Source organism: Cyanidioschyzon merolae, chromosome 13 (assembly GCF_000091205.1).
Source record: "Cyanidioschyzon merolae strain 10D DNA, chromosome 13, complete genome".
Lineage (NCBI taxonomy): Eukaryota > Rhodophyta > Bangiophyceae > Cyanidiales > Cyanidiaceae > Cyanidioschyzon > Cyanidioschyzon merolae.
Window position 1 is genome coordinate 149,685 of NC_010139.1, and position 15,027 is coordinate 164,711.

A 15,027-nucleotide genomic window follows, 5' to 3' on the forward strand; every position below is an offset into this window, starting at 1 on the left:
CACCGATGAGAACGTCGCACTCAATGGTGTGTACAGTCAAGATGAACATGGCAAGCGAAGTGTAGATCACAACCGACCTCTTTGAAAAAAAATCCGTTGACAACGGGATGAAGCCGCGAAATCGACTCTGTAACGATGATATCAACATCTCTCAGCTGCTGTTATAGGAGCTGTATGTCAAGTAGAAACAGGTGTATTGAGGGCCGGAGATCAGAGAGAGGCAGAGAAAGCAGTCGCAGAAAAATCCGCCAAAGTCTGGTGTTGATATCAGTGCAAAAAACCCGTTCTTGAGTTTATACGCACGAGCTAAGCACGAGGACCAGTTTCCCTGTATGCGGACATGGATCTGTAAAAGCGCGCGCCTATACGCACACCTGTTCGAAAACATAGGATTTGTAAACGACTAGCAGTCGATGACACAAGCAAGCCTTGAAGCTTCTGCTACAGTCGCAATAAACCATGATGATGATTGCGAAGAGATATACGGCGAGCGTTTCGCCCCGCAGAAACATCCGTCCGACGCGTACAGCGCATTCAGCACACCGCACCGCGAAATTCGCCGCGCCAAGCCAAACCTTTGGCACGCGCGCGGAGCCACGCACGGCAGGAGATCTTGCAACGTCGAAACCGGTAGGACACGTGTCCAGCACCGTGGCGCCTGCGATGCGATCAGCCCATGCATGCCTCGTCTGGCAGGTGCCGCCGCGCTGCACCCCCAACGGATCACATGACGCGCGAGCACGTGCATCCATGCTGCACGAACGACGCAATGCATGCGTGCGCGCATGCATGCATTTCCACACACTCGAGATCAGCGCAATGCGATACGTCGATTGCTCTTCGACAGCGGCATCCGACTGTAGTTCTGGCTTCCGTACGTTCCTTCTGAGCGTCTTGCCTGACTACCTGTCCCACAGGGCGATGACCTCCTGGCTTTCTCTAGGGCGCTGGCGAGCGTCGACGGTGTCCTTCGTGAGCTCGGAGAGTCCGCCAAAGAGCCTGTCGTCGCACTGTCAAGATGTGACGAGGTATGCGGACGCTGAGCTCGTAGTGCATCAGCGTGTCGCGGATTCACCTGCCGTCGTGTGCGCACCGGACGGCAAGACTGACGGTGCAGACAGGGACTTGCTGACGTCCACAAAGACGCAGCGAGCGTTGTCTAGAACTAAGCTCAAGAGGGGCTGGGGAAAGCTGGCATCAGAGCAGGGTGACGCGCGTTCTCCGGACTCGTGTTTCCGGGATGTTGCGCGTACGCCGGACCTGCGCTGCACGGACGAGTCGATAACGTCGTTGCTGACACCGAGCCTGTGTACCTCAGAAGCTGACACGAGCGTTGCTGGTGGGCACGACTCCAGCCCCACTGACCGGACGGAGCAGACAGAGGATATCCGTGGCCTTCTGGAACGCTACTTGCAAGCCGAAGAACGCTACGGTTACACGTGGACGTTGCCGACGAACGAATGCTTCCGTTGGTGGTCTGCCGCCAGATGCAACGGGCGCCTTGCCAACGCCGAGGTTGACTCTGGAGAGAGACGTGCCGCCTTCACTCGGATTGCATGGCAGTTGCGGCTGCGACAAGTCGAAGCCATCTACCGGCTTGCACCATGTATGGATACAGCGCTGGCGGCAGTTATGTTTTTCGATAGAGGAATGGTGCGGTTTGTTCAAATCTACACAGATGCGGAGCTGTATGGCGATAACGACGCACCAGGTATGCGTCTTTTGCGTGTGGGGATGCCCTTGGTAGCGCTGACGTCGCTCTGGATTGCGACCAAAATTCATGAACGCGAAGCAGGAAATGTTCAAGCATGGCTTCGCGAGTGGCCGGTTGACGAACATATGGGATCACCAGGGGTTCTGGGCGCAGATGCCGAGGCATCGATCTCAATGCCATTGATCAAAGCGGTCGAGTTGGTGCTTCTGGAAGCGCTTGGCTGGGACTTGGTACCCGTCAGCCCGCTGCACTTTGCGATGACTTTCGCGGTGCTCGGCTCGCAGCGGTGCACCGGCGTGTGGGCGCTAACGAGCAAGCTCTGTTCTCTGAGCATGCTTGAACAATCTATCGCTGGCCGTTATCCGCCTAGCGCGATTGGGCTCAGCTGCTTGCTTTCGGCGCTGCGGCTTCGAAGGCATCCAATGGCGGTGCAGCGAAACGATGCACGCTACCCGAGCGGGAATCTGGTAGCGGAATGGGCGCGGGGCGTTCTGGAATTCACAACGCCGAACGTTGACTTGTTTTCCTCGATGGTTCAGGAGCTGGAAGCTATGCTGCACGAAGTCGTGTATCCAATACCCTCAGCAGGGTTCTCCCGCTCGCTATCACCATGTTCACTGGAGAACGGTAAGAGGGATTTACGGAGACGCAAAAGGCGCGCTGGTCAGGATCTGGAGCGCAAGTGTCGGAGACTCGCCAAGGACCAGTCTAGCCCCTTGACGTCCTTTCATGCCCAAGATACGTGCCTATTCCAGCCACATGGTGCCGAGCAAGAATCTCCAGAGCTGTACAGCAGCTCCATGGAGACAGTTTCGGAGGCCGCGTCGCCTCGGAATGTCACGAGGATGTCTCCCGATGCGGGGCGTCCTTGTGCACCCCGCGGGCACGCCAGTGCCTACCAGGTAGCCATGCAACGCGCGATCTTGGCGGAATCTGGGTGCTGCCTCGAGACATGTACACAGCAGGCGCCGTCTTCACGCCGGCTGCGCTTGCACTAGCTTTGGCTTGTCACACAAAGGTGGCCACTAAACCTCGCCAAGCCTGAAAGACTTGTGAATTCTGGAATGCACAAAAACCGTGACGCTTTCTGATTCGCGTTTTACGCCGGGGTGCGCTTCGCTACAGCTACGCAGGAACTCGTTTTCATTTTTCAGAACCGCAGCACATTCACAGCAACGTCACCAAATCAAGTTTCGTGCTTCGGTTGGAAAGGAAACCTACAACGGGCTGCCGCTTTGTGGTTTCCTTGTGTAGATTCTATTGTTCTGTTCGATTGCAGCGAATCGGGGTAATCAGGCCGGGCAACGCGTACGGCTGCTGCTCCCGTTGAGCCGGTCGAGCGCGGTTTGTATTCCCTTAGCCCCATTGCATTCGATAGCTCCGATATGCCTGCTCGAAGACCATCGAATCGTTTGCAAGGGTTTGTAGCACCGCCAGAACAAACTCCCGGTGTGCACCTGGTCGACCGCCAGCGGCAGCAAAGATGGTATTCACGTATGTTTGGTGGTTCTCGGACTGCGCATCTGCGACAAGGGGAACGGGCGCTCCTGCACTTGAGGGCATGCATCCATGACCTGGGCTAAAAACTCCTGCATTTGTACGCTTCCCACCTGATGTGACTGGCTGTTGTGATGCGCCCAGCGTCGGTGCGACAGGGAACGCTCCAGGGTTCCAGTGTTCCGGCCAACGATGCTGTGCTTCTGAAACACCGCCCTTGGAGAGCTCGTAGGCAGCATGCAGAGCCTGGCTGGGTTCTGTCCCATCGTTGCGAGATGGGGCGCCCAACTCGCTCCTTAGATCGCCCGTCGAAACAGCGTGCCCAGCTTGAGGCGCACCGCTCAGTCTCGCTTCGCTCGGTGACCACGCTGTAATCGGGCTCGTCCAGCCAGAATTCCACCCGATTTCTGGATTCCGTGCTGTCGTCATGGCGGAGCTGGGCACCGGAGGCAGTGGTGCCGCTGCGTTGAGCGCAGACGGGAACGCGCTCATACCGAGCTGTGGATGCGGTAGAGGCCCGAATCCCGGCTGCGCTGGAGTGGAGCCCTGTCTTCCAGCGCTGATCATCGCGTGCTGCTGCTGCTGCTGCTGCTGCTGCTGCTGGTGCATCCATACAATATCCTGCAGCAAGTTGGCGCATGCTTGAACTTCCGCTACACCGCCGTGGAACCAGAGTGCCCGTGCGAATGCATCGGACGCAGCTGCACTACCGTCTGTCGTGCGATACATCAGGAACTCATCCTGAACCTCGATATCCATTCCTGCGACCACGGGTTCAACGAGATCCTCAGGGTTTTTTCGATTATGAATAACCAAGGCATAACGCGGCTCCCGGTATCGCACCAAAAAGAGCGCACCTTCTCGATTCACACGTTGCCACCTCGAAAGCTGTACATCCAGGTCGAACTCTACCACGTGACGTGCCGAGAACAGGATGCTTTCAATATTCGGATCCACAGATTGTCTAAGCGCCACGAGGCTCGCCTCCGTCGTTATGGCTTGTTCAGCAACACTCGTTAAGGAAGGAAGCGTCGACGGCGAGGGCAGCGGTGGCCGCGGTGGCGCTGTCACCGCTGCCCCCGTCACTCCAGCAAGTCCGTGCGCGCCGCTCCGCTCCCTGGCCGACGGCTTCTTTCGGTGCTTTACCATGACACCTGTCGCGTTTTCGGTGAACGAGAGCCCCCTCACAACCTTGAATCCTTCCTGCGCTTTCAAGCTATCCCCCAGAGACGCTCGGGATCAAAAGCCTCGCCACCAGTGCACGCACTCAGCGTAACGTACTCGCTGCCACCATGGATCGCACAGGTAACCCTAGGCTAGCAAGCGCTCACTGGCACATCTGCGACGATCGATGGACGCGCGCTCGGCAGCCTCGCTGCGCGCAATCGCCAGAGCGGCGATCGATGGGGCACGCATTTCGCGTCGCAGCACGATGTCTGTGTGCGCGTTTTCCGAGGCGCGTCTGGCGGGTGCAATGGCGCACGCTCGCCGCCGCCCTGCCTGGCACTCGATCTGGTGATCGCGCTCGATACGCCGCACTGACTAGGGGACGGCGTGCATGCACGCATGCCGAGACAGTCAGGCGCATCCGCGGCATGCATCCGCGCGGATCCAGGAGCGAGCGCGTGCCGCTGGCGATCGCGGTGCGTGTGGTCGGTTGACTGCGGAATGGACCCGCCAGCGTCGCGGCATCCTACTCTTTTCGATGACAGAACGTTCAGATAGACCATGGATCCCAGAATTCGGAATGAGTGTTAAGATTCATGTAATTGTCCGCCATGATGCACCGTACTTCCAAGTTTCATTACACATACTTTCTCTCGGATATGCTGGTCGCTTCGTATGTTCTATCGTGCGCCGAGTGCGTGCCGTCAGCGCCCGCCGTGGCACTTATACCACTGAAGCAGGTGCTGCACGGGGCCAGAGCGGCTCTGGCATACCAATGAGGGCGTCGGCTCGAGGCGTGGTTCATTCGACACGGAATCGGAGTACATAATCATTCTGGAAGCCTGCGACAGCGCGAACCGATCTACTAAGAGTCCACTGCAACCGGAGCGACGCCCAGACGCAGTAAAGCTGCGTCTAGTCCCAGAATGAACTGCGTTGCGGACGAGCTGCGCGGGTCTCGCCACAGTACCTGCCGCTGGAGGAAGCATGAAGCACGAGTCTTTCAGACTCGTCCGGCTCGCGGGACCTTCCGCCTAAAAGGTAAACTTTCGAAGATATGGAAACTTTTTCCCTTATTTTAACATTCATCGTACGTTATGTAGGGAACATCGATACGCACTCACAGAAGACTAGCCCGCAGCATCCCAGGCTCAGGAAGGTCCGGCGGCTTGCACGAAGCGCTGGTTGGTGCGTGGCGACCTTGGCGATCCGCGTTGGGCGACAACGCAGCGCGCATGTGTTGTAAACGAGGCGAGCGGGACGTCCTTGGATGCGTTACGGGAACGTCGTCATCAGCCTGATCTGTTACGCAATGTGGTAGCGTGGCATATTGTTTTCGAACGAAGCCAGAGTGACCGCATCGTTCACATTCGACGCATGCATTCGCAGATAGCTGGGGCCCTGGTGTGTCAACCGCCTCACTACGGCATTTGCAGCAGCTTGCAGGCAGGCAGGTAGGCAGGCAGGCAGGCAGGCAGGCAGGCAGGCAGGTGAGCGTTGGATCGCTGCACGTGGCGCAGCAACACGTTCAGGCATTCTCGGAAGCGAGGTTTCAAAATTCTTTTCCTTCCAGCAGGCCGTGTTACATACACTGCGTCGAGCTTCAGTTTTGTTATCGCACGAATCTTTTATCGAAAGAGTCCGGAAGAATATGGACGGATGTGAGCCCCGTATCCGGAACACCCGTGAACTGTAGATTGACGTGCAGCTTCAAGTATCGGACAGCTAGAAGGGCGTTCGGCGAGCGAGAAGCCTTGCGAGCGCGCATGGCGCCGTTCATCTCATTTTTTGGAAGAGTCTGCAGGTTGATGTGTGTCACAAGGGAGGCCCTTACCATGGTATCAGCCTGATCTTTCCCCTCCGGCAGCTTTTCTTTCCCTGTAACCCATCGTCCTCTATTCAGGAGCATCTTTCTCTTCTTTGCAAGGTGCGCTCTTTCCTTCCTCATTTACTTGGCGCTGTGGCTTGGATACGTTTTCCAGACTCCATATCTGTTTTCTTCCGGGGAATTCAGACGCACAGGATGGAGAATACGACTGAAATTCGCCGATTCTGTTTATGCGTCAAAGATTTGTCAAATACATGTTCATCACCGTGTCCGTGGTGAGCGCACCAAGTAACTGGAGCGCACCTGTCTGCAACCGCCCGCGCACGAGCAAAGAAGCAAGAAACCTGTTCGGCACTGGAGAAGTGAAAGAAAGATGTGGCGAAAAACGATGCCACGGATGCAAACGACTCGTCCATTGATCGTTGAGCGTCGAACTAGGGTTTTACAACAGATAAGAGGCATTGGACTGGATTGAACCAGGTAGAACAGGCTGGCTCGAATAGCAGCTGAGCGCCAATCGCAGCTGGTTACTCGTTGCCCGCTTTTGACTGATGGAAACCCACGTCATCTAAGAGCGGAATAGCAGAGTGTGGAAAGCACGTACCACGAAGCATGCGTCGACGACGGATGAGGTATTCAAAGATGCCTCACAGTTGGCGATTTGGAAGCGGTCACATGATTGAATCCCCGTTGGCGTTCATGTTGTCATGATGCTCGCTTTTCTCTCGTTTACGAACAGCGGTTTGCCGCTCTTTGAGCATTCACATGCAGTTCTACCATTTCTTCCGATTAGAGTCTGATCGTGTTAGAGGAACACCCGCCCATAGTTTAAAACGCTCTCGTGCTCATGGGAAATCGGTCTCATGTTGTTCAACGAGCGACGGTCTCCCACAGAGCCGAGGTTTTTTTCTACGTCTATTTCGAGTCTGCATGTAAGCGTTCATGTGAAAGGTACAGAAACTTTGTGTTTAATCGCTTTTTGGTGACATTTTTAGGGAATGTAAGAAGCGGAATGGACCGAGGAACAAACAGTGGCATAGATCGAGTTTGATTGCTTCAGTTTCCCGTGTACGACGTAAAGTGCAACGACTGTGGCATAGGCGGTTCATCCATCCGCCGACCATAGAATAACTGACTTTGACGAAAGAGACAGTATTTTCACAAGTTAGCCGCGACAGGGTAGAGTACATCAAATACCCACCTGGAGTCTACAGGATATATCCATGTATTGAACAAGTGCGAGAAAAACGAACAAGACAAAAACGGCTTGCAGGTAGAGATGTTCTCAAATTCACTGTTTTAAATAGAAGAACTTGCGCTCCACCATATCAGAATAAAATGAAGCGGGTCTTCTGATACGGACGTATAGACTAGAGATTGGGTCGTTGCCCGATTTCATCGAAACCAGTCTTTGTGGACTTGTTTCGCAACTGTCTCATATTGCTCTCTTATTCCAAGCTTTGAATAGGGCTGGCTCCTTTGTTCCTCCAGCTCGATTCGTACTTAGAATCAGGAGCTTCTTCTCGACCATCTTCTCAGCGAGTACGCTGTCAGCTGCATGCGCGAGCGCACATTGTACCATTTGATAGCGGACTTGTGCATCATGATGTTTTCCGTGATGAAACAAGTACGAGAATGAGTTTCCAGGTTGGATATTAATTGAAGATATTTCGATCCATTTACACTTGCTTCGGGCAAATCGTTGGTACACGTTCCGCTGCAAGCGATTGCTGCGGTAACTCTAGACCGAGTGCAAGACCCTCGTCAATGCAAACAGGAGAGTCGGGAGCCTCTCCGAGCGGTATCCCGAAATGAGGTATCATGCTGGTACAAAATACCATTTCGTCAATGGTCAAATAGATATGAATCTTTGTCTTTCGAACGAAATCGGTGGTTTGCAGAGAGTCCTACAGAGCACTTCCGGCATGATCTTGTGAGCAACTCGTCAAAGATTGACGTCGAGCGTTTACCTCTTCAGTCCTATGGCGCGAATCGCTGCGACTACGAGTTGTCTTGGAAATGGTGGACAGAAAATTTGGCGCATGCGCGATATGAGCATACAACAGGTATAAAACGGAGAAGAATCGCGGCTTTTTCATAAGAGTAAGATACCAATATCGATTGGGTTACGAACTTTTGCATACGTACGTCGCGAATCATCCTGACCCCAGTGACGGAACGAATGCCACGTGCAGTGTCGATAGAGCAGCCCCCCCCCCCAAAACGACAGGGAAACATCCGAAAACGACATATGAATCCGTACGCCCTCCTAGCCGAAAATGGGTTATCGAGGCTGTACATCCGAAAAAAAATGTCCGGAAAAAAAAAAAAAAACCTGGAACGGAGCGATCAGCCCAAAAATCCATAGGAATCTGAAACGACTGGACAATAGTTTCGCCAACTGCCTCGCCCCGAGTCCGCGACATACGCAGAAGCACACACACACACACACACACACACAGACACACACTCTTGGGGGTTTTGGGAGCGTTGAGGCCCCCAACGTGCCCTCTTGGATGACGACTATGGAAAATGGCACCGCGAGTGCCACGGACCTGCGCAGTGTCGTCGAACAAGCCGCACGCGAAGATGCCCCAGTCACTACAGTCGTTGTTGCACTGGAAACTTTAGCGTACTGGTGCCATGGCCGAGGAAAACCGCTGCAATCACGTGTCGTTGATGCAGCGGATCGGGAGCTTTTTCTCACCTCCGGTGCGCTCACAGAGCTCCTGGAACTGGTTCTCTCGCGTTGCCCTCTGGCTGCCTTCGGAACGCGTGAGCGAGCGGCACTCAGTGTTGCATCCATGTTCCGCTTTGGGCCCGCTGGACAGGTAGTGCTCGCTGTGGACAGAGCGTTGCGACGGGTGCAGCGACTTGCGAGCGACCCTGTGGTGCGCGAACAGCGAGCAAAGTGGATTGCTTTCGAGTTATTCGAAAAGCATTTCGTGCGTGTTCCAGGGTGTCTCCTTGGGGCACTAGCTGGCGTGCGCTATCGTGCCACGGAACCACGTTGCCTTACCGTGGACCGTGAGGCAGACCCCGATACCGTTCTTCGGTCTCTGCTAGCCATGCCGGACATCGTCACGAACGTCCTTCAATGCGCACTCCCTGAGACGTGTACGCTACATCCACAGCGCTATCCGCACTGTCTCGCTTGGACGGTTACCGAATGGTTATTGACACTTTGTTCATCGCAGTACGCTTCGATGGGAGTAGAGAAGCAGCAGCTAATTTGGTTGACAAATGAAGCACTGGCTTCAAATGTTGTCGCAGAGGTTAGCGGCTCGCTCTCAGCGCTGGACCTGCACGAAGACGACACGACGTATGGAAGCGCAGTGATGCTGTCGATGCCGTCGCCACAAGACGCCTACGCTTTCGGTTCCAGTGCATTGGAGACGCTTATGGACATGGCGGGAAGACTCGGGAGGCATCTCTGTCGTCGAAGATGCATCACAGCCTGGTGTCAGGTTGCGATCCGAGCGTTGATCGCACTAGAGCGCCAGCTCAGTGCCTCACAGGCCGACTACTGGAAACGTTGTTGCATGGAGAGCTTCACTGCGTTGCCAGATCGCTATATTGCACCACTCATGGAGCAATTTGCCATTCTGGGATGCAAGGGTCCAGATCAACATCAAGTGGCGGCGATTGCATATCTGGAGTATTTGTGTAGAACTCGAGATACTGCGGTGGCCTTTGTATCGAAAACACTTCCGTCATCGATGCCCAAGGCTACATCCATGCTATCACCTCTGGCGGCGCCCGGGGACCAGAGAATTCTCCTTTTCCTGTTACGCAGTTGCAGAGATGTGGTCGAGACGTCACACTGGAGAACAGCATTGACGCTCGCGCTCAAGCGTTGGATGCAAACCGCGCGGACGGCCGCGTTGTGGGCGGAGGATCTCCATATAACTCGAATGCTTCTGTTCCTGGCGCAAGCGAGTTGTTCTGGTGACCCGGAGCATTCATGCTCCCGAACTGAATCGTGCGAATCATATGGAGTGGATTGGTTTGTGCTCTTGGGCGAAGGAGTCAAAGAACATCTCGCGGGAGCGCTGCCAGAGACGCATTTCCATGGAATGATCGTTGGCGAGACAGTATCGAGAATATGGGACCCGCCCGGCAAGAGCATGCAGTTTGACATTGCCGCCTACGAGGCTTGGAAAGCTAGCGACCCTGAGCTGCTGCAACCTTGGATCGAAGCGACCAAGGAGCCACTGCTCGCGCAGCACCAGCAGCACCAGCATCCAGTTGACGGGGGAGTTGCGACTGGGACGCCACCCTCCGAAGGCACCTCGTTGTGCGCACCTTCGACACACGCTGTGGCCACAGTGGGAGTCAGGTCACCAGCTGTCGCCGACGAGAACGATAACGACGACCTGAAACCGTATCCAATGCCGGCTGATGAACTCGCGATTGATCCTCATTCGGAGCCGCGGGAAGACGGTACTGGATCATGCGCTCAGGAGACACTTGGGCTACCGCAAACATTCGAGACGCTTTATCGAGCGCTGGCCGCGGAGGTGCGGCACGAACCTTTCGGTGCCGAGGCAGCACTCCGGGGGCCTAGCTCCACAACACCCCAGGATTCAACGCCCACGTCGACGAGCATACCCACGCAGCGTGTGCTGTGTCAACTCGAACAACTTATCGAACGCGACGTTGCAGGTCTTGAATATTGGGCGATGCCTATGCTTCAGCTGCTGCACCGACTGGGCACCGGCTCCTCGTCCACATCGATCGCACGCGACTGCGCTGCACTTTGCAGAACAATCGCAGTCCATGCATTCTCTTCCATTGCAGTACCTGTAGCAAAACTCGTCTTCAGTCAGAATATGACGCTGACAGAGCGAAGCGAGTGGCTCGAGATCCTCGCGAACAGCGTCGAAACCCTTCTGAACACCCAATACACCGCACGAAAGCCAACACAGCGAGGCGCAGCGGAAGCAACCTCGCCGACACCCGAAGGCCATCAAGACCACCAGATATGCAGCCGCGTCAGGCGCGTTTCGGTGCGCTCGCTGCATCAAACAAAAGCACGGCAAAGCGAGTCTTTCGCGATGTCTCAGCGTGCGGTATTCACTGCAGCTGCAGGCGCTTGCGACGCGTCTGGGCAAACGTCACTTCACACCCAGCCGGCACTCCACTTCCATGCCATGGTGCAGGCGTTCTTTGAATTACTCGCTGGGGCGGACACCGAGGAGCCCTGGCTCGATCTCTGGCGACGGGATCAAATGCTTCTGGCGCAACTGGTACAGACATGTGCTCTGGTACTGCACTGTGCGCAAGGGCCGGGCTCTCTTTGTATAGGTGCGGTGACTCGTCTCGCCAGCATGGGACAAGCGCTAGCGCAACTGGCATACACAGCGCGAACTTGCTCGGATGCTGCAGTGCATCGGGCGTGTGTACTCGCATTCAACGCTGTTTACGAGATTCTTTTGCGAATTCGTGAAGCGTACGGTATTCAAAGTTTCCGGCAATTGGAGCACTGGTGGAGATCGAACCAAAGCAGCTCCAATGTATCGCTAGAGCATATCGCGCAACTCCTTGAACGCTGGTCCAGTGATGCGCAGGACAGCGCAACACGAGAGCTCGCTCAAGCACTCCTACCCTGTTTCCATGATGACGGACGGGCGCAACGAATCGCGTGACAAAGTTTTTTTCGGATACGACAACATGCCCGACTGCGACAACAACATCTGGCCTTTGCATGCTAGTCGCCAGCTCACCGTGAATGCAAACCCGACCCCGATGCTCCATACATATGCAATCTGTTCCGAAAAGAAGACCATCTGGCCTTTGCGTGCTAGTCGCCAGCTCACCGTGAATGCAAACCCGACCCCAATGCTCCGTACATATGCAATCTGTTCCGAAAAGAAGACCATCTGGCCTTTGCGTGCTAGTCGCCAGCTCACCGTGAATGCAAACCCGACCCCAATGCTCCTTACATATGCAATCTGTTCCGAAAAGAAGACCATCTGGCCTTTGCGTGCTAGTCGCCAGCTCACCGTGAATGCAAACCCGACCCCAATGCTCCTTACATATGCAATCTGTTCCGAAAAGAGTACCGTGCACGGATTGGATCTTCCGGTGCTTCCGACGCTGTCTCTGTTTGTTTGTTTGTTTTCTGTATGTGACAGGCTTGGAGTTGCTCCGGCACCAGGCAGCGCCGAGCAGGGCACTGTTCCACGCCCTCGCGTCGAATGCAGCATATCACCGTAAATCGTCGATAAGCATTGGTAGCGTCAATGCCCGAGGACGTGTCCACGACATCGCGTTGTACCAAAGCGTATCCCCGGAATGGCGTGGTGAACAATACGGATCGCCTGCTTCGCTGACGATGTTTTTATTGTGCGGTGCGCGAGACGCGGAACGCGAAAAGACGCCTAGACGCGTAACACCTCGCTGAAAGGCAAAGCGCGAGCATCTCGTCACCAAGTCGTCACGAATACTTTCAACTCCGGAAACCAATGCAATCGTACTGAACGCCAACGTAATCTGCATTTTTATGGACACTGTGAGACCCGACTCGATGCGGATTGCAACAAGCATAAAAGCACTTGTTACGATCCATAACGATGATGATGATTCCTATGATGCACCCCAGTGCCCGGGAGTTTCACCTGCAGTGGCGGATTCGATGTCGGCGTGCGGAGGTGGTGCTTCCAGAGAGCATCCGCTCAGCTCAAAAGTGGCTCAGAGACGGCGACGCAGACGGCGTTGTCAGTGCAAACGCACTGTTGCGGACGTCGCGCTGGTTTGGTCTACAGGCAAGTTGCAGCGGCAGCTGCAGCTGTACTGGCTGCAGGCGTCGATCCCCATTGCCTAGAGACCTGCTCGGTTTCCAGTCGCTCGGTCCAGTTCGCAAACGGTTCAAGCAAGATGCACAGCACTCAGAAATACTCCGCAAATTCATTGCGCAAGCGCTCAGCGCTCTGTGACTTGCGCAGTTTTGCTAGCGCCGCAAACGATATCTGACGCACACGCTCTTTCGAAACGTTCAAAATCGCTGCTACCTGTTGCAGCGTTTTCGGTTCATCGTCGTCCAGTCCAAATCGCAATCTCAGGACAAACACCTCTCGATCATTCAACACAGATCGCAGCAAGCGTAAAACTGCATCCTTCATGAAAGAGTCCACGAGATCCTCTTCGTCCCGAGGGTCTGCAATGGACTCAAGAAAGCTGCCGCTGTCGGGATCAGGGTCCTCAGTCGTATCCATACCGCGATCAAAGGAGAGCACCTGGCGGTTCACTTGTTCGAAGACAAAGCGCACCTTGTCGGGCGCCATGCCCGCGCGCTCTGCGAGTTCATCCTCGGTGGGTTCCCGACCCAGCTCTGCAGTGAGCAATCGCCGCAGCTTGCGTAGGCGCTGGTACGCATCGGTGACACGCGACGGTAGCCGAATAATCCTCGACGCTTCATCAAGCGTTCTAAAAATGGACGCACGGATCCACCACGAGGCGAATGTGCTAAAGCGGTACCCGCGGGATCCATCGAAACGCTCGGCTGCTCGAATGAGTCCTATCGAGCCTTCCTGCATCAGATCGCTCATGGTGACACCAATCGCCTCTGCACGCCGGCTGAATCGATTGACAATTGCATTCACCAGACGCAAGTTGCTGGTTACGAGACGATTCCGGGCCTGGTGTCCGCGAGCAAGCGCCTCCTGCAGCTCCGCAGCAGACTTCATGTTCAGCGCCCGTGCCCACTCCTGAGATGTCGGTGGTCGATGGAGCATCTTCTCTAGATCTTGTCGTTTCTCTTCGATTCTATTCAAGTGCTGCACTTCGCGCGCGAGCGCTACTTCCTCCTCATGCTCGATAAGTTGATAGCGACGAATTTCATCCAAATAATCGAAAAGCGAGTCGCGGTTCTGGCGTTCACCAGCGCTACTGCTGCTGCTGCTGCTGGTGTTCACGCTATCATCCGTGGCAAGCGACGGCTCTGCCATTGCATCCAAGGTCAACGAGCGCTCCCCTAGCTGCATTGCTTCGTCGTCGTCGTCCTCGTCGTTGTCGTCGTCTGTTTCGACAGGTCCATCGTACTTAGAGCTGCGACCTCGTTCCCGAAGCACGTCATCACTTTGGCCTTCGCGCTGCGCAGCCGCTGCTCGTTCTCGCTGCTCTCGTTCCATCTGCTGCACTTCAAGTCGCTTACGTTGTTCTTCTCGCAAACGCTCTTTCGCCAACTCGGTGAGCGCTTCCAGCTTCTCTTTACGTGGTTTGCGCCCACCCTTCTTCGCCGAATTGTCTTCGGTTTCCTTTCGTGCTGGTAGAGACGCCTCAGCGGAGGCTTGCTCCAGCGACCGCTTGCGTGGCTGGTCCGGCTCCGCATACGTCTTAACAGACTTTGACGCGGAGCTGTCTTTCTCAGACTTGCTCCTGGAGCGCGGCGCCCGTGCACGTTTCGACCTGCGGCCGCTGGGGCCCTCGGTCCGGGCCGAGGGCCGCTCGGCTTCACTGGGGCTCTGCATTCGCGGCTTGCTTGTCGGTATGCCGTCGAGCGCTATACTGCGCACTGCTGGCACCCGTCGCTGTACAGATAGGTCCACGAGTTGTGACGGTTGAATCCCTCGTCGCCTGAACCAGGACCGAGTACGCCCGGTGAAGAGCGCCACGGTGAAACCCACCCGCATAGAAGTTCTCCCCGATCCAGAGCGCTGGATCATAACCGCATCAGTGTCAATGTGCCGATACCTTCCCCTAGATTCTGAAACTGTAAGTGTTTCAGGTCTCAGAACAGCGGCGCGTGCACTATTCTTCCGCAATAAAACGCTAAAGAAACATGCAAATGAAGAATGAGCGTTAAAAGGAGGCTCTTTGA

The 15,027-nt window shown here is 55.4% G+C and overlaps 4 protein-coding genes across 4 annotated transcripts; 2 read left to right on the forward strand and 2 right to left on the reverse strand.

The window, feature by feature from the left end:
* Nucleotides 1-459: 459 nt before the first annotated feature.
* CYME_CMM069C (hypothetical protein) lies at nt 460-2,712 on the forward strand (the record flags this gene model as incomplete). Its single annotated transcript, XM_005536931.1, has 1 exon — nt 460-2,712. One exon carries the CDS (start codon nt 460-462, stop codon nt 2,710-2,712), a length of 2,253 nt encoding a protein of 750 aa, XP_005536988.1.
* Nucleotides 2,713-3,070: 358 nt separating this feature from the next.
* Nucleotides 3,071-4,360, reverse strand: CYME_CMM070C (probable mRNA-decapping enzyme complex component DCP1; the record flags this gene model as incomplete). Its single annotated transcript, XM_005536932.1, has 1 exon — nt 3,071-4,360. One exon carries the CDS (start codon nt 4,358-4,360, stop codon nt 3,071-3,073), a length of 1,290 nt encoding a protein of 429 aa, XP_005536989.1.
* Nucleotides 4,361-8,485: 4,125 nt separating this feature from the next.
* Nucleotides 8,486-11,854, forward strand: CYME_CMM071C (hypothetical protein; the record flags this gene model as incomplete). Its single annotated transcript, XM_005536933.1, has 1 exon — nt 8,486-11,854. One exon carries the CDS (start codon nt 8,486-8,488, stop codon nt 11,852-11,854), a length of 3,369 nt encoding a protein of 1,122 aa, XP_005536990.1.
* Nucleotides 11,855-13,096: 1,242 nt separating this feature from the next.
* CYME_CMM072C (sigma subunit for chloroplast RNA polymerase) lies at nt 13,097-14,872 on the reverse strand (the record flags this gene model as incomplete). The annotated part of the gene is made up of 1 exon (XM_005536934.1): nt 13,097-14,872. One exon carries the CDS (start codon nt 14,870-14,872, stop codon nt 13,097-13,099), a length of 1,776 nt encoding a protein of 591 aa, XP_005536991.1.
* Nucleotides 14,873-15,027: the final 155 nt, after the last annotated feature.